Raw genomic sequence first — 21,810 nt, 5'->3', positions numbered from 1 at the left:
TCGATGACAGCTCGTACTTTTCCTTTTTCTCCCTCCCTCGCTCACAGACACATAACGGGTATGGCAGTCCATTCTCCCTGCAGCACGGACTACACTGCCTATGATGCTACGTTCTTTAGAGCTATACCGGTAGCATTCTGCCTATTAGCTTAGCACAACAACAACAAAAAGGCCTCTCTCACCCAGGAAACATGCAGAGAGAGAGCGTCACCCTGTAACCATGGCAACCGTAACGCTGCTACCTGGAACAACAGAACGTAGCTGTCAAACAAAACCCAAACAGGCCTGACCCGCCACAATATGAAACAGGGAAGTACCGCCGTGTAATCCATTTATTTCAACAAAGTAACTGTATTCTAAATACCACCTTTTTAAACTGTAACTGTAACGGAATACAGTTACTCATATTTTGTATTTTAAATACGTAACGGTGGTACATGTATTCCGTTACTCCCCAACACTGGGCTACCGTTATTAGCTAATACTAATATGAGGTGAAAGCATTAGTAGCTAATGCTAATACCATATTTTCTTGCTTTATAACAATATCAGTAGCATTGTTATTAGAGACTAATGGCAACATGGCGCCTGTGTTTGGCTTGGCCGCTGTTGCTGCTCCGTGTTTTTGTCGACTACTTCAGTATATTGTTTTTTATCTTGTCATCTCATCTGTGGTATATCATGAAGGTCTATTTGCTACTCGGATATACAGTTCACATACATTGTTGAGTATCAAAATATGTATGGAAAACACTTTTGACAGCTGACAGAGCTACCACCAGGCTTTCCCTCCGCCGTTTGTCTGCCCTCCTCCCTCTCCCGACTACCGGTACCTGTTCTTAGCTCCAAACAATAACCCAGGAGCAAAAACACTTTTAAGGAGATCGTCTAGATGGGCTGTAGGTCTGGTGTCCAGGCTAAAAGGAAACGCGCCCGACAGAGGGGATTTCTTCCGCTCCATGGTAGAGAACGTCCCCGGTATTTGGTACCGGTTCCCCTCCAGGACGCTGATAAGGCCGATCGATTACCGCCTACCCGGCTTTTCATCGCGGGCGAACAGAACGATTACCTGGATCGGCGTCTTTTCTGGAGATGCGGGATGTTTTCACTTTGGCCTATCATTTTACAAGACCACAGTTCCACAGCTAGGGGAATCAGAAGACTACGTCCTCTTTCCAGGTGTCTGCTGTCTATTCCCCGTCAATCAGCTGTTGATGACGTCAGCCTGTCACCTCCGCTTCAGATTGCTCTCCTAAACGCTGGCACCATAGCCAACAAATTATTTGTACTGAATGACGTTTTTAGCAGTAACAGTCTGGACTTCATGTTTCTCACGGAATCTTGGCAGCGGGAGAATGAATTTATCCAACTTAATGAGCTCTGCCCGGTCGGCTGTCGCTTCATCGGGACTCCGCGTTTGGACCGTCGTGGTGGTGGTCTGGTCACTGGTCACCGAGACAATTTCGCTTGCAGGGCTATGGACTCTGAGTTTTTCCCTTCCTTTGAGTCACAACTTCTTAAGGTTGGTTCTTCAGATATATTTTATTGTGTTTTAATTTACTGCCCTCCCGGCCCCGCTGGTGCTTTTATTCAAGATTTTATGTACGTTTTATCTTCCATTATTAAATTGGAGAAAGTCTTAATGATTGGGGATTTCAACCTCCATGTGGATGATCTTAGCTGTAGCATGGCCTCTGACTTTTTATCCATTACAGACTCTTTATTTTTATTCAGCATGTCTCTGGACCCACCCATGTTAAAAGCCACACCTTGGACCTTGTTTTTTCTCTTGGCATAGACATAACTGATGTCTGTGTTAAGGACGTACAAGTGAGTGACCATTCCTGTGTTACTTTTAGTCTTAGCTTCCCTCTGTGCGCACCACCTTCTAATCTCATGTTCCATAAGCGGTTCATAAATCAGGATGTTGCTTTGAAGTTTTCTAATATGTTGGACCCTCATGTGATCAGTGGCTGCACTGATGCTGCTACACAGTGTTTTAACAATCACTGCTTGGAGATTTTAAATTCAGTGGCACCTATGAAATCTGTCATTGCTGCCTCAAAAAGAGCTCATCCATGGATAAATATGATGTAAGGAAGGTCAAAAAAATCTGTAGAAAAGTAGAACGCCTTTGGAAATCAACTAAACTCGAAAGTTCCACCTAAGGGAACTTTGGGTTTCCTTACATGAAACCATAAAAACAGCCAGATCAGGATATTTCTCTCATCAAGCAATAGAAATTCCAAGGTACTGTTTGACTCCATAAACTCTATTGTTTCACCCGTGGTCCAGACGGATCTGTGACCTCTATATCTGAGAGTGATGACTTTCTGAATTTCTTTGAGGAAAAAGTTGATCATGTCTATATGAACATTGGTTCTTCAATACCACCTTTTTGTGTCTCTGGGCCACTTCCCCCTCATTTACTGTCAGTGTTTAACCCAATGAACATACATGACCTTTCACTCCTGCTGGATAAAATGAAAATTACCACTTGTGCAAATGACATTATACCTGCTGGGCTGTTTAAAAATGCTCTCTCTGTCATTGGCCCCTCTATTGTAGAGATATGCAATGCCTCTCTTTTAACGGATGTGGTCCCTAGGTTCTGCAAGCATGCTGTTGTTGAGCCCATATTAAAAAGGAGCAGTTTGGATCCAACTCAGCTTAAGAATTATAGGCCTATCTCTAAGCTTCCATTATTATCGAAAATTCTGGAAAAAGTTGTTGCAGATCAGCTTACCACTTTTTTAGAAAAACATGAAATTTATGACAAATTTCAGTTGGGTTTCCGTAAAAGTCACTCAACAGAAACCGCATTACTTAAAGTCTCTAGTGACATTATGATGTCAGCTGACTCCGGAGCATCCTCAGTCATGGTTTTGCTGGACTTAACGTCTGCCTTTGACACCATTGACCATACCATCCTGATTAACCGGCTCCGGGACATAGTCGGTGTGTCCGGTCTGGCTTTGAAGTGGTTTCAGTCATACCTCTCCAACAGATCTTTTAGTGTTTTTGCGAATTGGTTTATGTCACATTCTAAAGATCTGACATGTGGGGTACCGCAGGGTTCAGTTCTGGGTCCTATTCTTTTTCTTTTGTACATGTTACCTCTAGGACTTATAATTAGGCAGTTCCCTGAGGTGTCTTATCACTTCTATGCTGATGATATTCAGCTCTAGTGCTCTTTTAAGCTGATGGAAGTCCATAAACTGTCCTCTTTAATTAAATGTTTAGCTTCCATTGAACAGTGGCTTGGTGACAACTACTTACAGTTGAACTCTGAAAAGTAAGAAACATTAATTATTGGCCCCGACAACCAGATATCTCTAATCAAACAGCATCTTGGTTCTCTTGGCTCATCTCTTCACCCGAGCCTCAGGTACCTTGGTGTGATCTTTGATTCTGCCATGTCCTTAGAACAACACTCTCGCCAGTTATTAGGAACTGTCTTTTTCAGCTAAGAAACATCTCCAAACTGCGAACTTTGCTGTCTAAATCTGAGTTAGAAATGGATATTCATGCTTTTATTTCATCTCGCTTAGATTATTGTAACAGCCTTTTTCTTTGTTTGAGCAAAAGGAATCTTGACCGTCTCCAGTTAGTCCAGAATGCTGCTGCAAGGCTTTTAACAAAGACACAAAAAAGAGAGCACATTACACCAGTGTTACGTTCATTATACTGGCTTCCAGTACATTTCAGAATTAATTTAAAAATCTTGGTACTGACTTTTAAAGCTTTGAATTGTGATGCCCCTGCCTACATTTCTTTTAGAACCCCACGCTCCCTCTCGCAGCCTGAGATCATCTAATCAAAGGCTGTTGGTAGTCCCACAAACAGAGATTGGCTTTTAATTAGATTTGTGCTGTATGTTTGATTATTAATGTATTTTATGTATTTCTGTTTTATATTACTGTGAAGCACTTTGTGTTTTTTATCTGGTGAAAAGTGCTATATAAATAAATTGATTTGATTTGATTAACATTAATTAACTTCATTAGGCATTAAGAAGTCAATGCTAAATAGGCTACCATTAGTGGCTAATGCTAATTTTCGTAAATAAGCATTGGCAGCTAATGCTAATCAATCAATCAATCAATCTTTATTTATAAAGCACTTTTCATACAAAAAAAAAATGTAGCACAAAGTGCTTTACATGGTTAAAAGCAGCCCCCCCTCCCCCCCACCCCACACACACACACACACACACACACGCGCACACTTAAAAAGTAAAATTGGACTGGGTACGCATGAGCCAAGTGAGGAAACACTATCATGGGGAGCCGTCTGCACCGGAAGCTGGTCACAGATCGCAGCCTCCAGGCTGGGCACACAGCAGGAGGGAGGCAAAGAAGCCCCCCAGCCAGGCTGAGAGGACCCCCAGAGCCCCAGCGGCCACGGTCGATCACAGCCCCGGTGCAGAGAGCGCCCTCTGAGGAAACACTGGAGATATGACCTAATAAGAGTATATACTGGGATAAAATAAATAAGAACGGGATACAATATAAATATAAATATAAATAGAGTAAGAAGATTAAAAAATGAATAAGAATAAAATCAATAAATATTAGGTAAAACCTAAATTAACAATAGAATAACAGGATAGAATAAATAAGCGTAAAATAAATAAATGTTAAGTAAAAGCCAAATTAAAAAGGTGGGTCTTGAGCCTGTTCTTAAAAACATGTACGTTCTCTGCGGCCCTGAGCTCCTCCGGCAGGCTGTTCCACAGACGAGGACCATACCACTGAAACGCTGCCTCTCCGTGAGTATGTGTCCTGACTTTAGGGACAATCAAAAGGCCAGTACCAGAGGACCTCAAGGTCCGCGAGGGTTCATATGGTAAAAGCAGATCTGAGAGATAAGAAGGCCCAAGACCATTAAGACATTTAAAAACCAATAAAAGAACTTTAAAATCGATCCTGAAACACACGGGGAGCCAGTGCAGCGATTCTAAAACCGGTGTAATGTGGGCCCGCCCTCTCGTCTTCGTCAGCACACGAGCTGCAGAGTTTTGTAAAAGTTGTAAAGTTGAAATATTCTTTTTAGGAAGACCAGAGAGCAGGGCATTACAGTAATCAATGCGACTGGTAATAAAAGCATGCATCAACATCTCCGTGTTGGCCCGAGAGAGAATAGGGCGGACTCTGGCTATATTTTTTAGATGATAAAATCCAATTTTGGTTACATGTTTAATATGTGGGATAAAACCAAGCTCAGAGTCAAAAATAACACCCAGGTTTTTCACTTGTAGCGAAGGACATAGTGAAAATGCCTGTAATTTAGACAAGAGTTTCTCTCTCTGAGCCTCAGGACCGACGATTAAAACTTCAGTTTTGTCCTGGTTAAGCTGTAAAAAGTTTTCTGCCATCCAAGATCTTATATCTAAAATACAGTTAAAAAGGGCATCCATTGGTCTGGTGTCATCAGGAGACATGGAAATGTACAGCTGAGTGTCATCAGCGTAACTGTGGAAGTTCACTTCATGCCTCCTGATGACACCGCCGAGAGGGAGCATATACAAATTAAAAAGTACAGGGCCTAAAACTGACCCTTGAGGCACACCACATGTCATTTTATGGATCTTAGATGAGCATGTATCCATACTCACCATAAAAGTTCTGTCTGAGAGATAGGAAGTGAACCAGTTGTGTACAGCACCAGAGAGGCCCACCATGTGTTTCAGTCTCTTTAAAAGAATAGCGTGGTCTACTGTATCAAAGGCTGCGCTTAGATCCAGCAGCACCAGGACTGAGAGCTTTTGGGAGTCCCAGTTACATCTAAGATCATTTAAAACCTTTAGGAGAGCAGTCTCTGTGCTGTGGTTCACTCTAAATCCAGACTGGAATATCTCCAGGATCTGTCTATCACTCAAAAAGTCATTAATCTGAGTAAAAACAAGTTTTTCTAAAATTTTACTTAAAAATGGTAAGTTGGATACAGGTCTGTAGTTATTAAAATCATTACAATCCAAATTGCTCTTCTTCAGAAGGGGCCTCACCACCGCCGTTTTAAAGGCAGCAGGGAAGACACCCAACTGAAGAGAGCAATTCATCATGTATAAAAGCTCAGCTTCAAAAAATCCATAAAGTGTTTTAAAGAGTGAAGAAGGGATTGGATCTAAAAGACATGTGGTGGGTCTCACTGTGGAGAAAACTTTCTTAAGGTTCTCAGCATTAACCAGGGCAAAGCTGTCCAGTGTCTCCTCAGGTACAATCGAGTCCTCAGATGTGTTTAAAATCATATCGCGAGAAGATAAAATATCAGATCTGATGGCGCTGATTTTTCCCCTGAAGTGGTCTGCAAACTGCTCACAGAGCGAGTCTGTGGGGGTTCTGTGGGAGCTGTTAAAATCAGGGTTAAATAAATGATCTATGGTGGAAAAGAGGACCTTGGGATTATTTTTGTTATTACTGATTATTTTGGCAAAGTATGAATTTCTTGAATTCCTTAATGTATTATTGTACATTTTAAGTTGCTCGCAAAATATTTCATGGTTGATTGTATTTTTATTTTTCCTCCATCTCCTTTCTGCTGCCCTGCAATTTCTTTTGAATTTTTTGACTTCTTCGTTTCTCCAGGGTGATGCAAGTTTTACGTTAATCTTTTTGGTGGTAAGTGGAGCAACGAAGTCAAGGCTTTTCTTCAGTTTGCTGTTAAAATGACTAAAAATAAAATCACAGGGTGCAGGTAAAATCACAGGTGGGCATTCGTCGTTTTAGGTGAATAAGCATAAGCAACTAATGCTAATACCATATTCTCTTGATTTATGAGTAGCTAATGCTTACACTATTTTTCCTTTAATTTTAACAATGTGAGCAGCTAATACTGAGTAGGTTGTCGTTATTAACTAATGCTAATTTGATGTGAATTAGCATTATCTGCTTATGCTAACAATGTTTTTTGTTACTTTTTAACAATATGAGAAGCTAATGCTAACACTATTTTTCATTTAATTTTAAGTTTTCCCCTGCGATGTGAAGAGTTAATGCTAAATAGGACGCCATTATTGGCTAATTCTAATTTTACGTGAATAAGCATTAGCAGCTAATGCTCATACCATTTTCCTGTGCTTTGTAAGAATGACAGCAGCTAATGATACGAAGTCTACCGTTATTAACTAATGCTAATTTGATGTGAATTAACATTGTAGGAGCCATAATTAAATGTATTGAATTTTTTGATGATCACTGGGTTTTCATTTGTTTTGGTTGTTATGGTGATGTGTAATGGGAGTCACGTGAGTGCTAGCGGTGACATTAAGAGGGCGTTGTCAGTCTGTCATTCACTGGTTTTGATTTTGACAGAGAGGAGGGCTGGGTAGCCGTAGTTTTTGTTGACCGCTGCACAACATGTTTCGTCTTGTTATATTAGAGTCTGTGACGTTGTAAGAGTCCAAATCGCGAGATGAAATTACTCTGTAAACACTTTAATAAACAAGAAAACAATTCCACCTTTTGCATTATTGCGTAAACTTGACAGCGCGTCAGGCAAATAGGCGGGCTCCATCCCCGGCCTCTAGCGACTGTGGAAATCGCTACATCTTTAGTCAACAAAAAATGGCATTCTGGAGAAGCAAGCCGCAAGCAGGATCAAAGAAATCAGATCAAGGAACCTGAAAGACGCCAAGTAAGTGCAACGCATCTGAATGAGTGAGCCAGCAGCACCGACACACCTGACGCAATTCTGAGGAGCGCAGGTAAGAATACCTATGCATGTCTGGTTGTGGAAAAGGAAGCCACATTGCATTAGCGCTGAGATGTTTCAAGAAGAGACACTGAATGGAATGAATGTTGGTTAAACGTGCAACGTGTTTGGCTGCGCTCTTGGATTGATGTCTGCACTGCGTCTTATTAATTATGCTGCTTGGATGACGTTCAAATGGACAATTAAAGTGCCGTTACGTTGAAAGGATTTTATGGTCAAACTCTATTGTGGCTTCCAGTGGATATGTTTTAATGGATGATCACTGAGGATTAAATAAAATAAAAAAAACCTAACAAACAAACGGGGAAAATCAAGAGTCAAACAGGTGGTGATGATTGTTCCTCTAATGATTTGGGGGGAAAGAGAGAAAGAAAAATGACTGGAAAGGCATTGTTGAATAAAATCGGAAAGTTACAAAATGAATGCAAAATATATGTCAATAAAATGAAAGGGCTAATACAAAAAATGAAAGGGCTAATACAAAAAATGAAAGAGCTAATGCAACACAATGAAAATCTTTCTCAAATTAAGCAGTATGTGGTGGATCTAAAAGCACTGTGTGAAAAGGCTTCAAGTTCACATGTTGAGGTGTTGCCTTTGGTGCCAGAGAAAGAAGTATTAAAACAAGAGGAATGGTTTTCAAGTATCATGAAATACACCAATGTGTTTTTAAATGAAATTCAAAACTGGATAAATCAAAGAGAACAAAACCCTGCTGTTTGTCCAAAGCAAATCAATTTATTGGAAAACAATGTTGCATCAAATACTGAGATAGAAGTGGAGGATGATATCAAGCTTTAATGATAAAGCAGAAATTATTGGATGAAAAACATGTACTGGAAGAAGAGGAGGAACGTCTTCGTAAAAGAAAGGAAAGGCTAAAGTTGGACACTGAAATTGCTGAAAAAATGGCAACAATAAATGTCCTTAAAGTTCAAAGTATAACAAGCAAAAAAAGATCTTCAAAAGTTTCAGATGGAATGAATTCATACATTTCCAATGAAAGATCTAAACAAACCCTTAATGTTGATGCATTGGAATTTATACCTCACATTTCTGCAAAACAAAATTCATTGACTAATGCTGAAACTCAAAACAGGAGAAAAGAAAAAACCCAGGAATGTGTCATGCAACAAGCAGTGTTGACTGAATCTTCTCAAAATAAGCATCCTCGACAATATACAGTTATTCCTTCAAACCCATCTGATGCAAATGGACAAAATGACTGTCATACAAATGGTATGGTGGAACTGGAACCACAAAATGATGTTATTGGAATAATGACTGAACAAAATGAAATAACAACACTCTTAATCCAACAACAAAGCCTCTTTTCTTTACCAAAGAGAGAAATACCTCATTTTGATGGAGATCCACTTCAATATTATTCATTTATTAAAGCATTTGAGAATGCAGTTGAGTGCAATACGAAAAATAACAGTGATCGTTTATATTTTTTGGAACAGTACACAAGAGGCCATGCAAAGGAATTGGTGAGAAGCTGTCAACAAATGAACTCAGATCGTGGTTATCGCAAGGCAAAATCACTGTTAAAGGAGCACTATGGCGATGAACAGAAGGTCGCAGCTGCATATCTGGACAAGGCACTTTCATGGCCATCGATTAAAACAGAGGAAGTAAAAGCTCTTCAGAACTACAGTTTGTTCCTCAGGGGATGCTGTAATGCAATGGAGGAGGTGCAGCATTTGAGTGATTTGGACATGCCTTCTAATATGGTGAACATTATTAAAAAATTGCCGTATAAATTTAGGGACAGATGGAGAAGCCATGTTTGTGACCTGCAAGAAAGGCATAAAAGAAGAGCCAAATTTATGGATATTGCAGACTTTTTGGAGAAGCAAATAAGAATATTAACTGATCCTGTATTCGGTAATATTCAAGATTCTCCGCTTTCTTTACCAACTAAAGGAATGAGTAAACCCAAGTATCAAGGCAGACCTGGAAATAAAGGAACAAGCTTTGCCACCACTATGCAAGCTGTGGAGAGTACACCTAAGCCTGCGGAAACAGAAATGAAAAATAATCAGGTTGGAAGGAACGTCTGTATTTGTTGTGGAGGAAGACACATGTTGGACGTATGTGCACAGTTGGGAAAAATGGCTCATGAGAAGAAGATAACCTTCTTAAAGGAAAATGGCATCTGTTTTGGCTGCTTGTGTATAGGACACATCAGTAAAGATTGCTGTAAGAGGATTTCCTGTTCCAAATGCAGCCGGAAACATCCCACCATCCTGCACAAAGAAAGTTCACCTTCTGAAAGGGCCGACAGGAACACGCAGCCGCATGTGAGCACATTGGTGTCGAGTAGTCTTACAGGGGCTGGAGACCAGGACTGTAAACTGCCCATTGTGCCTGTCCAAGTAAAGTCAAAGAAAGGAAGCAACATTATTACAACATATGCTTTTTTGGACCAAGGGAGCACAGAAGTTTTCTGCACTGAGAGTCTGATGTGCAGACTACACCTTGAGGGAAGGAAAGGAAACATCCTCCTCAGAACCATGGGCCAAGAAAGAATTGTGAGCAGCAACACTTTATCAGGACTGGAGGTTGCCGCTTTTTGTGGTGATGAATTTCTGGAGCTGCCAAAAGTATACACACAGGAGTCCATGTCTGTACATGAAGGAAATATTACAACACCAGGAGATATTGAAGGATGGGCACATTTAAAACACATAAACTTGCCTCAAATAAATGCAGGAATCGAGCTTCTGATTGGAACCAACATTCCTAAAGCCTTGGAACCTCTTGAAGTGGTGTGTAGTGTTGATGGAGGACCGTATGCCGTAAGGACAAGGCTTGGCTGGACCATCAATGGGCCACTTTCAGGAAACTGTGAAGCTACAGGTGACCAGAAGCATCCACAAGTTACAGTCAACAGAGTTTCTGTTGTGACCCTGGAGGAGCTTTGGCAGCAACAGTTCAAGATCGACTTTCCTGAGAGTAAAGTTGATGAGCAGGTTGGATTGTCAAGAGAGGATCAGAGATTTCTGGAAATAGTGACTAACTCTGCCAAATATGTGGGTGGTCATATCCAGATAGCATTACCTTTTCGGAATGCCAGTATCAGTATGCCAAACAATAAGAAAGTTGTTCAACAACGTCTGCGCTTTCTAAAAAAGAGATTTGAGAGAGACGCTGTGTTTCATACTGAGTACAAAGTCTTCATGAATAAGCTCCTGGCTAAAGGTTATGCTAAAAAGGTCCCAGAAGAGGAGATCAATCGCAATGATGGCAAGCTGTGGTATATACCACACCATGGTGTTTACCATCCGACCAAGAAGAAACTCAGAGTTGTGTTTGACTGTGGAGTGAGTTATCATGGAACATCTTTAAACTCCCAACTCTTACAAGGACCTGATCTTACAAGCTCTTTAATAGAAGTGGTCACAAGATTCAGGAAGGAGCCAGTTGTAATTATGGGAGATATTGAATCCATGTTCCACCAAGTCATGGTTCCAGCTGAAGATAAAGATCTATTGAGATTTCTCTGGTGGCCTAAAGGTGATCTGGAACAACCAACATCTGAATACAGGATGAATGTACATCTCTTTGGAGCAACTTCATCACCAAGTTGCGCCAACATTGCACTCAGAAAGTGTGCAGCTGACTTTGGACATCTCTACAGTGAGGAAGCTGTGAAGACGTTGTTGCACTGTTTTTATGTGGACGATTGTCTGGTGTCCGTTGGAACTGATGAGGAAGCAGTGTTAATGTACCAAGAGTTGGTTTCTGTGTGTGCCAAAGGAGGATTTCTACTCAAAAAGTGGATCACCAACAAGCCTGGAGTACTGGAATCCATTCCTGAAAGTCACAGAGCAACAGGCATGAAAGAGTTGAACATGGAATTGGATTCCTCAATGATCGAGCGAGTTTTGGGTGTGGAGTGGTGCATAAAATCAGACTCCTTTAAGTTCAAGATTGTGCTCAAGGACAGACCGCTCACCAGAAGAGGAATCCTTTCAATTGTCAGTTCTATCTATGATCCTCTTGGAATGCTAAGTCCTGTGGTCTTAACTGCTAAGAAAATCCTAAGAGATCTATGCCAGGAAGGAATCGGCTGGGACGATAATGTACCAGAGCTGTTTTCCAAAAGATGGTTAACATGGCTCCAGCAGCTTCAGCTATTGAGCAAGTTTGAAGTGAGTCGATGTCTGAAACCTGATGGATTTGGAGAAATCATGAGTGCTCAGTTGCACCATTTCTGTGATGCCAGTGAGGATGGGTATGGAACAGTGACCTATCTGCTGATTGAAAACATCTATTCAGAACGACACTGTGCGTTTCACAATGGAGATATGTGGACACTGCCAGTAATCCAGCAGATATGGCCTCAAGAGGAGTGAAAGTCGACGTTTTTATGAAGCATACAAAATGGTTGTCCGGGCCTCAGTATCTTCTACAATCTAGGAGTGAATGGCCTGTCTACCCAGATGACATCAGTCTGCTTGCATCTGATGATCCTGAGGTAAAAACAGTTGCCACAGTGAGTGTTGAGCAAGCTGGAGAAAATTCTGTTACTCGCTTGTTTAAACATTTTTCCACCTGGACACGTCTTAAGAAGTCAGTGGCATGGCTGTTAAAATTTAAGGACTTGCTTCTGTCCTTTGTGAAGAAAAGGAGAGAATTGTGTTCAAGCTTACCACAGTCAGAGGTCAGCAAAGAGCAACAGAGATCATTTGTGGAAGAGAAGCTGAGGAACTTTAAGAGGACATCTGTGATTAAGAATCTTACAGTGGAAGATCTGGACAAAGCTGAGGTTGTCATTATCAAGTTCTGTCAGAGGATGAGATTTTCCTTGGAGCTTGTGAGTCTGGAGAAGGGACAACCCATTATAAAATCAAGTCCTCTAAGAAGACTCTGCCCACAGCTGCAAGATGGAATTCTCAGAGTGGGTGGGAGACTCAGTAGATTATTGATGCCGGTTGAGGTGAAACATCCCATAATACTAGCAAAGGATCAACACATTTCCGAGCTCTTGCTTAGACACATACATCAGGAAGTTGGACATGGTGGTCGTAACCACATGCTGTCTAAGCTAAGAGAAAAGTACTGGTTGATTGGAGCTAGTACAGCAATAAGAAAAGTGTTATCTAAATGTGTCATCTGTCGACGTCTTAATGCTCCACCAGTGAATCAACAGATGGCGGATTTGCCCAATGAAAGAATCATTCCAGATGAACCTCCATTCACGCGGGTGGGAGTGGATTACTTCGGACCCTTCAGTGTGAAAAGTAGGAGGAGCGTGGTGAAGAGATACGGTGTTATATTCACCTGCCTTGCTATCCGTGCTGTTCACATTGAGGTTGCTCCATCACTGGATACTGACTCTTTCATTAATGCATTCAGACGTTTCAATGCAAGAAGAGGTCAGGTTCGAGAACTGCGTTCTGACAACGGAACCAATTTTGTAGGTGCTGAACGTGAACTTAGAACTGCCATTGAACATTGGAACCAGGTGAAAATCAATGACGTCTTTCTGCAAAAGGGAATTAAATGGACCTTTAATCCACCTGGAGGTTCACATCACGGAGGAACCTGGGAGCGACTGATAAGACTGGTTCGCAAAGTACTTAATTCCATAATGAAAGTACAAAACCTGGATGAAGAAGGTCTTCATACAGTACTTTGTGAGGTTGAAGCCATCATTAACAGCCACCCAATTACCAAAGCCTCAATGGATCCTAACGACCTGGAAGCTTTGACCCCTAATCATCTTCTTCTGTTAAAGACCTCACCGATATTACCACCAGGATTATTCCATTCCACTGATATGTACACACACAGAAGATGGAAACAAGTCCAATACATGTCTGACTTGTTTTGGAAAAGATGGGTGAAGGAATACCTACTGCAGCAACAGGAACGTCAGCAATGGATTGGAGTAAAAAGGAATCTCATCGTGGGAGATCTGGTTCTCATCATGGACAGTTCGGCACCTCGAAGCTTTTGGCCAATGGGACGTGTGATAAAGACTTTTCCGGACCGAAGAGGATTCGTTCATCAAGTTCGGATTAAGACTCAGACTAGTTGCCTGGATCGTCCTATTACCAAACTGTGTCTACTGCTGGAGGCAGATCGCAGTTAAAGACTTCTGGGTCCAATTATCAGACTTTGATTGTATTTGGACATAAAATGTCTCTCATTTTTCTTTAAAGAAAGACTTTGATTACCTATAGGATTCCTGTGGGTAATATTGAAATACAGTAAATGATTGACTTTTCTCTGCATGTTTTATGTCTCCTACTTGGTTAATTATGGGTAATTATTAGAAGGGATCCTAATAATTAGGGGCTGGTGTGTAGGAGCCATAATTAAATGTATTGAATTTTTTGATGATCACTGGGTTTTCATTTGTTTTGGTTGTTATGGTGATGTGTAATGGGAGTCACGTGGGTGCTAGCGGTGACATTAAGAGGGCGTTGTCAGTCTGTCATTCACTGGTTTTGATTTTGACAGAGAGGAGGGCTGGGTAGCCGTAGTTTTTGTTGACCGCTGCACAACATGTTTCGTCTTGTTATATTAGAGTCTGTGACGTTGTAAGAGTCCAAATCGCGAGATGAAATTACTCTGTAAACACTTTAATAAACAAGAAAACAATTCCACCTTTCGCATTATTGCGTAAACTTGACAGCGCGTCAGGCAAATAGGCGGGCTCCATCCCCGGCTTCTAGTGACTGTGGAAGTCGCTACAAACATTATCCGATAATGCTAACTCTTTTCCCCTGCATTATAACAATGTCAGTAGTTAATGCTAAGTAGGCTGCCATTAAGGGCTAACTAATTAGGGGTGAATAATTAGTAGCAGCTAATGCTAATATAGTGTTCTCTTTCCTTATAACAATGTGAGCAGCTAATGCCGCATTCTTCGGAGGCCGCCAGCTGGAAGCCGACCGGGAGGTCGAGGCACAATGTGCTGGGAAAGCGGTGTTCCTCCCGGCTGTAGTAGGTCTCGACCTCCCGTTAGCTTCGAGATAGTGGGTGTCAGATCTCCGAAAACGTCGGAGCACTTTTGCAAATATGTGATGTCTTGTAAACCGAGCAGGTATCTGACGTTTACACAATTACATTCACGCCTCAAAATATCTTAAAAGTGTATTTTGTGACCCAGAAAGAGTAATATTACAACTAAGTAGCTGCCGCCATTGTTGGAATTCAACTTTTGCGAGATTTCGCAAAAGTTTTGCGAGATCCCGAGTTTGTTTTGCGAGATCTCGCAAAAGTCCGTCTTAATTTTTTTTCCCTCCCATGTCCCCTGTGGGGCTCCGTAATTTCATTCTCATTCTGTTTTTTAGGAACAAATTTTTTGTGAATTCAGCTGTGAATGTAGAGTTTGTCAGTATTTAAGCTTCCATTTCCAAATGTTAGCTGCTCCTGTCTGCCTCTTTGTAACACACACAGACTGAAATGATGCACAGCCTTGTTTCATTTTTCTGTCAGTGTCACTGACTGTCACTGTGACTGTGAACATACAGCATGGGAAACATACACATGGCTGACACTTTAATAGGTACACTATCTCAGGTGCAGTACACCTGTGACCTAATAAAGTGTTTCTAAAGTTACAAAATGTTGTCTCTGTCCAAATATTTATGGACCTAACTGTAGGTCTACTTTTAATGAAACTCTTAACATGACTTATCAGTTATCATTAATGTCCCAGCAAACAGACTCCTCGGAGACCCCCTATATAAATATCTATGTACTATCCAGCTAGACTAGTGTGTCTGTCCCTGAAAATATTCCTGCATGTGTGATTGTTCATGTCTCATCTGCAGGAAAGAAACAGGAAGTGAGTGAAGGACACAGCAAATGATTCCAGCTCTTCCTCCTCTATCAGACATTTTCTCCATACCTGAGAGTGTCCAGTCTCCAGCCTGGATCCTTCAGTCCAGCCGACAGCAGCTTCATTCCTGAGTCACCTGGATGATTGTAGCTCAGGTCCAGCTCTCTCAGATAGGAGGGGTTGGAGCTCAGAGCTGAGGCCAGAGAACTACAGCCTTCCTCTGTGATCAGACAGCATGACAGACTGCAGACACACAAAACAACAATCCATCTGTGAACTCTACTCTGTACAATTTTTTTCTTTTTGTTTCTTCTTTCAGAGAGATTTAACACCCAGATCATCAGTGCTTTGTGACACTGGAGAGGAAGAAGTCTTTCAATAGCAAAGGACCTGAAGCAGGACCAGGTTGAGGGAGGAAAAGTCATCCAAAGTTTTCTTCTTTTAAAAACTCTAAGCACCACAAGTAAATCTGCACTCTGGGTCTGGCATTAGGATATGTGCTATATGAGGGAATGTGGTTGTATAAGACTATATGTTGGAAGAAGGACTTTAGATTGATTTTCTGGAATTCCCAGGGAGCTGATGGAGAGAAAAAAAGAGATAATTTATGTTTCTCTTCCCTCTCAGTGCTGTTTCTGAGTGAGTCATTTGAATGCCTTTAAGGGAGCTTTCAGAACAAACTCATAATGAATTACAGTAGTGTAGCCTCTAACTACCAAATGCATGACACAGTTTTATGAAATAACTCAGATGTGATGTTACTAATTTTAGTAAACAACATAGACTGTTCTTTACTATGCACAATAAATGACACATCTTAATCAAACATGACTTCTCGGTGTATTCATAATCATTCAATATTCCACAAGAAACAATATTTAAATGTTAGTTGTTTATGCAGTAATATTCAAATTTTAAATGATCATCATTAAAATAAAATCCTGACCTGAGATTTTCCAGTGCACAATACAGACTCTTTAGTCCAACAGACAAAAGCTTCACTCCTGTGTCCTTAACTTCATTCTTACTCAGGTCCAGCTCTCTCAGACTACAGGACTGACAGCTGAGAACTGAGGACAAAGCTTCACAGCTTCTCTCCGAGAGATCACAGTCACTCAGTCTGAAAAATTAGAAACACATAACAATGAGCCAGTTGTTAAAGTGTATTCATGAAGCACTGAGGGCTATTGAGCAATATTTATTCATGTTTATGGTGAGGTTTTCTCAGTAGACAAGAGGGTTTGTTCCCTACACCTGCGAATGACATTTTGGAGTACGCGGCCTTCTTGGACGGTGTTCCACCTGGGGACTCTGTCATCCTACTTGGAGACTTCAATGCTCATGTCGGCAACTACATGAGACCTGGAGGGGTGTGATTGGGAGGAACGGCCTGCCACATCTGAACCCGAGTGATATTCTGTTACTGGACACCTCTGAGAATCGCAGTTTGTCTATAACAAACACCACGTTTGAACATAATGATGTCCATAAGCGCACATGACCCCCAGGCCACAAGTCAGTGATTGGCTTTGTAATCATATCATCAGATCTGCAACTGTATTTTCAGAGATTAAGTCTGAATGGACCATGCTCAGGACCTCCATTTAAGTTAGCTGGGTGGTGACTTCCACCAGAAGTAGTCTTCCTCTCAGGCTTGGTTAGCCTGTGGGACTTTGGAGGCAGCCGATTTGTCCTGTGCAATGCGGCTCGGGCGGTGATTGAATCAAAAACAATGATGCCATGGAGAAAGACTTGGAATGCCTCAAAGAGGTTCTTTTAAATCATCAGGGGACTCAGTTGGGAAAGGCAGTGGCTCCACCTCCACTGTGTATAATGCGAACAGAGTGCAACCAACATCAACTGACGATATTGCTGGGCAGTGCAAGGAATACTTTAAGGACCTCCTTAATATTTCTGGCACATTTTCCATAGAGCAAGCAGAGTCTGGGGGGCGGGGGGTGTAACTGGTCCATCACCTGGGGTGTGGTTACTGAGGCAGTTAAGAAACCTCTTGGTGGCAGGCCCCTGGAATGTATAAGAATCACATTGAGTTCCTAAAGGCTCTGGAAGTTGTCTTGGTCTCTACAATTTCGCGTGGAGACCAGGGGCTGTACCTTTAGAATAGCAGACCGGGTTAGTGGTTTCCATCTTTAAGAAGCGGGACCGGAGGGTGTGCTCTAAGTGTAGGGGATCACACTCCTCAGCCTCTTTTGGGAAAGTCTATGTCAAGGTGCCTGAAAGGACAGTCTGCTCGTTAGTTAAACCTTGGTTACAGGAGGAAGAATGCATTTTGCGGAACACTGGACTTGCATTTTACACTCTTGAAGACACTTGAGGGTGCATGAGAATTTGAGTAACCAGTCTAGATGTGTTTTGTAAACTTGGAGAAGGCATTCGACTGTGTCCCTTGGAGTATTGTGTGAGAGATGCTGTGGGAGAATGGGGTGTTTGGCCCATTTGATCCTTATAGCCAGCAATAAGGTGGACTCGTTCCCGGTGGGTGTTGATTTCTATCAGCAACCCCTGCCCCAATGAGGATAAGCAGGAGAGAATTGATGGATGGGTGCTAAATCAACTGTAGTTATTTCAAAGCATTACCAAAGTATGGCCATTTAATGTGATTTATAAATATTTTTTTATAGTGCTACACGAAAAAGAATGAAGTTGAACTTAATTGTGTAAAATACTCAATTTGCTAATTTTGTCATTACACAAAAAAAGGAAGTCACTTGATCCAACCTGAGAGTTTCCAGTTTACAATATGGACTCTCCGCTGCAACAGACAGCTTCTTTATTCCTGAATCCTGCAAGCCATTGGTACTCAGGTCCAGCTCTTTCAGAAGAGAGGACTGGAAGCTGATAATGGAGGATAGAGCTTCACAACTTCTCTGTGAGAGGTTACAGCCATTCAGTCTGAAAAAAAAAAAGAATACATGGCACATACGTGCATTCATGACGCAATGACAACTTACATTATGAAGCTTTGGAACAGACTTTGATCCCTTCTGTTAAATATGTATAACAATTTAAAAGAACATTTATAGGTAAAAGGTTTATTTTTTTCAACACACACACACACACACACAAAAAGAAAGGCAATTGATCTGACCTTAGAGTTTCCAGTTTAAAATGTAGACTCTTCAACCCAGCAGACAAACGCTTCACTCCGGAATCCTTCAGCTTGTTATTACTCAGGTCCAGCTCTCTCAGACTAGAGGACTGGGAGCTGAGAACTGAAGACAGAGGTTCACAGCTTCTCTCGGAGAGGTTACAGAAACTGAGTCTGAAAAATATATTTGTGATAAATAGTTTTATCGCGACGTCACTCCGGCTCTATTTCACTCTTCTGTACCACCTTTAGAAGTCTGTCTAGCAACAAGCATGTGACTTGTCACTTTTCTTTCAAAAGAGATGTTTAATGAAACTTATAATTAACATAGCCAGACCCTGTCAAAAAACAGTGTTGACTCCAGCTTATACCCCCCCTCCCCCCCCCCAACCACACAAGCACATAATTACAGTGTGCCAGACGCCCAAAACACCAAAAAGTGCATTAGAATTTCACATTTCTATATTCTATGCCTTTAATATAACAGCATTTTTGAATTTACATGAAATATTTTTTACTACAACAAAAAATTATATTTATCCTTTTAACCATTTTATCAGTACCAATGATCTAGCATTTAGATGGCTCTTACAATTAGTATGATTGTAAAAAGCCTGCTACAATATATGAAAATACAGTATATAAAGCATAACAGAGGTTGTGAATTTCAAACCAACTTGAAAGCCAACTGTATGACTCCATTTATTCTTTAATATACGTATTATTTAATACGTTTGACAATTCCCAACACCACAGGCTTACATGCAGCTTCAAACCATGAGATGTTTTACAAATAGCTATAGAAACTCTTTGCTGGATCTCTGACTTTGGATTCATCACTCCATCAGACCTGTTGCCAATAATTATCAGTACAGTTCTTGTGTAATATAAATGCATCCCTGAATGTCAGGTCTTAAGTGGAAATTGTTCTATTTCTTAAGAACATGGTTTTCAAATACTGTTAATTTTCTAATTTTTATGACTGCCACTTCATCTTTTGTCCTGCATTTGTTTTCACCAAAACTAAAGCTAAAATTTTTGACCACAGGTACAAACTAAAGGTAATTAATGCTGATGTATGCTGTCATAGATGCTTATTTTTATATTTGTTTATATTCATTTTGTAGTAGTTGATAATTGTCAGCTACTGGTCGACCATAAGCTGTGTCTGGGTGCTTTAATAAGGGTTATAACTGCAGTTGCAGATCTGATGAATCTTCCAGAAATACTGAAATTGTAGTCCTTTTTCCATTAGTACCTTCTTGGACTGGCTCAACGTGGCAAGACTCCTTTTCCATTATAATCAAATTCCACCTAATGTGAGGTTGTCATAGCAATGCAGCTGAATGTCTCAAGACCTAATAAAATAATAATAATAATAATAATAATAATAATAATAATAATAATAATAATAATGTGTATGTGTTTCACTGTAGGGAAATATCGAGATAGTATATGGGTAAAAGGCGCATGCGCAGTGCTTTTGTTTTCATACACACATGACGGAAAAAGCATGGTGGGGAGAATGAGAAGGGCAAAAGCGGATCGTTGAATGAAACGGATGAACCAGAATATGTTTGTAAAAATGCTGCAACTTCAGTGGTGTGGAAGTGGTTTAGCTTTCGTCAGATACACAACAAAGTACTATTTTTGGTAGAGCATGCTAGCGGGCCGTCGTTATTACCGTGTTTTTTGGAAAATACGGCACACTTAAAATCAATCCTTTGATTTTTCTGAAAATCGACAGTGCCCCTTATAATCCTGTGTGCCTTATGTGTGAATTCTGGTTGTGTTTACTGACCTCGAAAAGATTTTATGTGGTACACGGTGCTCAAAAATCTGTCAAATGTTTTAGAACGACTTTGCTAAGCTACGAACCCGCACCGCTTGATGGATTGTTGGAGCATTACGGCTATCGTAGGAGCCTCGCGGAGTGATACGTACTGTGCTTCAACATAATATTACCGTACTGCGTGTGTATAACCTCATTTTAAGTTTTGTGGATATTATACATGGTTATCCTGAGAATATGTCGCCCAATTTCCACTGGAAATGTCTTTCGGTTAAACTGTCAGCAAGGAATTTGCATTTGCACTGCTAAATTTTTATATAACTTTAATGCATATAAAAGACATCTGCCTGTTTAAGTGAAAATGCATTGATGTTTTTTTTTTTTTGCACTAATAAAGTTGTGGAGTTGTAAAGTATTTTGTCTAGTGTCAATTATATCGTCAGTTATATCGTTATGACATATTTTCAAATGTATGTCGTGCTAAATATTTTTGGTCATATCGCCCTGCTCTACTGCTGACAGCCTTTGATTAGATGATCCCAGGCTGCGAGAGGAGTGTGAGATTCTAAGAGATCAGAAATATAGGCAGGAGCGTCATGATTCAAAGCTTTAAAAGTCAGTACTAAGATTTTAAAATGAATTCTATTAAACCCAATTCTTTGATCCCCATGATAAAACAGAGAAAACCCGACTCAGAGTGGTCAAAACATTTATATATTTATTCAATCATCTTTCGGAAGAGAGAGCCCTGCACAGCCCTAAAAGCCAGTTGCAGAAACTCTAACATTAGAATCATAAAATGTGTCTCATATAGGTGTTATTTTGGTACTTTACATGTCACACAGTTTCAACAACTCCTTGTATCGTACAAGGATCGTACAAGTATCTGGCTTCCTGTATTTATCAATATGCTTGTATAGCTCTACACTAACTTCCTGTTTTTCAGTCTGGCTGAGCACTTAGTTTTTGAGTCAAAAGTGGCCTTGCTTTACAAGCTTTTATTACTAATATACATAAAACAATATAATAAGAATAAGCACTAAGAATATATTAATTTCATGACAATTCTAAAATGTACTGGAAGCCAGTGTAATGAGCGTAAAACTGATGTAATGTGCTCTCTTTTTCGTGTCTTTGTTAAAAGCCTTGCAGCAGCATTCTGGACTGACTGGAGACGGTCATGATTCTTTTTACTCAAACAAAGAAAAAGACTGTTACAATAATCTGAGCGAGAAGAAATAAAAGCATGAATAATCATTCCTAACTTGGATTTAGAAAAAAAAGTTTGTAGTTTGGAGATATTTCTTAGCTGAAAAAGGCAGTTCCTAATTAACTGTCTAGAGTGTTGCTCTAGAGACATGGCAGAATCAAGATCCAAGAGAACCACGATGC

General features: G+C 40.6%; 1 protein-coding gene across 1 annotated transcript in view; it reads right to left on the bottom strand.

Moving 5' to 3' along the window:
• Window positions 1-21,810, bottom strand: part of LOC102778207 (uncharacterized) — a 40,101-nt gene that overhangs the window by 6,802 nt on the left and 11,489 nt on the right. The window contains exons 8-11 of the mRNA XM_087852703.1: window positions 18,627-18,800; window positions 18,257-18,430; window positions 16,464-16,637; window positions 15,587-15,760 (exon numbers count right to left, since the gene is read on the bottom strand). Of these exons, the coding sequence (XP_087708829.1) occupies window positions 15,587-15,760; window positions 16,464-16,637; window positions 18,257-18,430; window positions 18,627-18,800 (696 nt within the window). The remainder of the gene's footprint in view (window positions 1-15,586; window positions 15,761-16,463; window positions 16,638-18,256; window positions 18,431-18,626; window positions 18,801-21,810) is intronic.

This window comes from Neolamprologus brichardi, chromosome 15, assembly GCF_056152115.1.
Source record: "Neolamprologus brichardi isolate AB-2024 chromosome 15, ASM5615211v1, whole genome shotgun sequence".
NCBI classification, from domain to species: Eukaryota; Metazoa; Chordata; class Actinopteri; order Cichliformes; family Cichlidae; genus Neolamprologus; species Neolamprologus brichardi.
The sequence above is the reverse complement of the archived record's forward strand: the minus strand, read 5'-3'. Positions and strand labels throughout refer to the sequence as shown.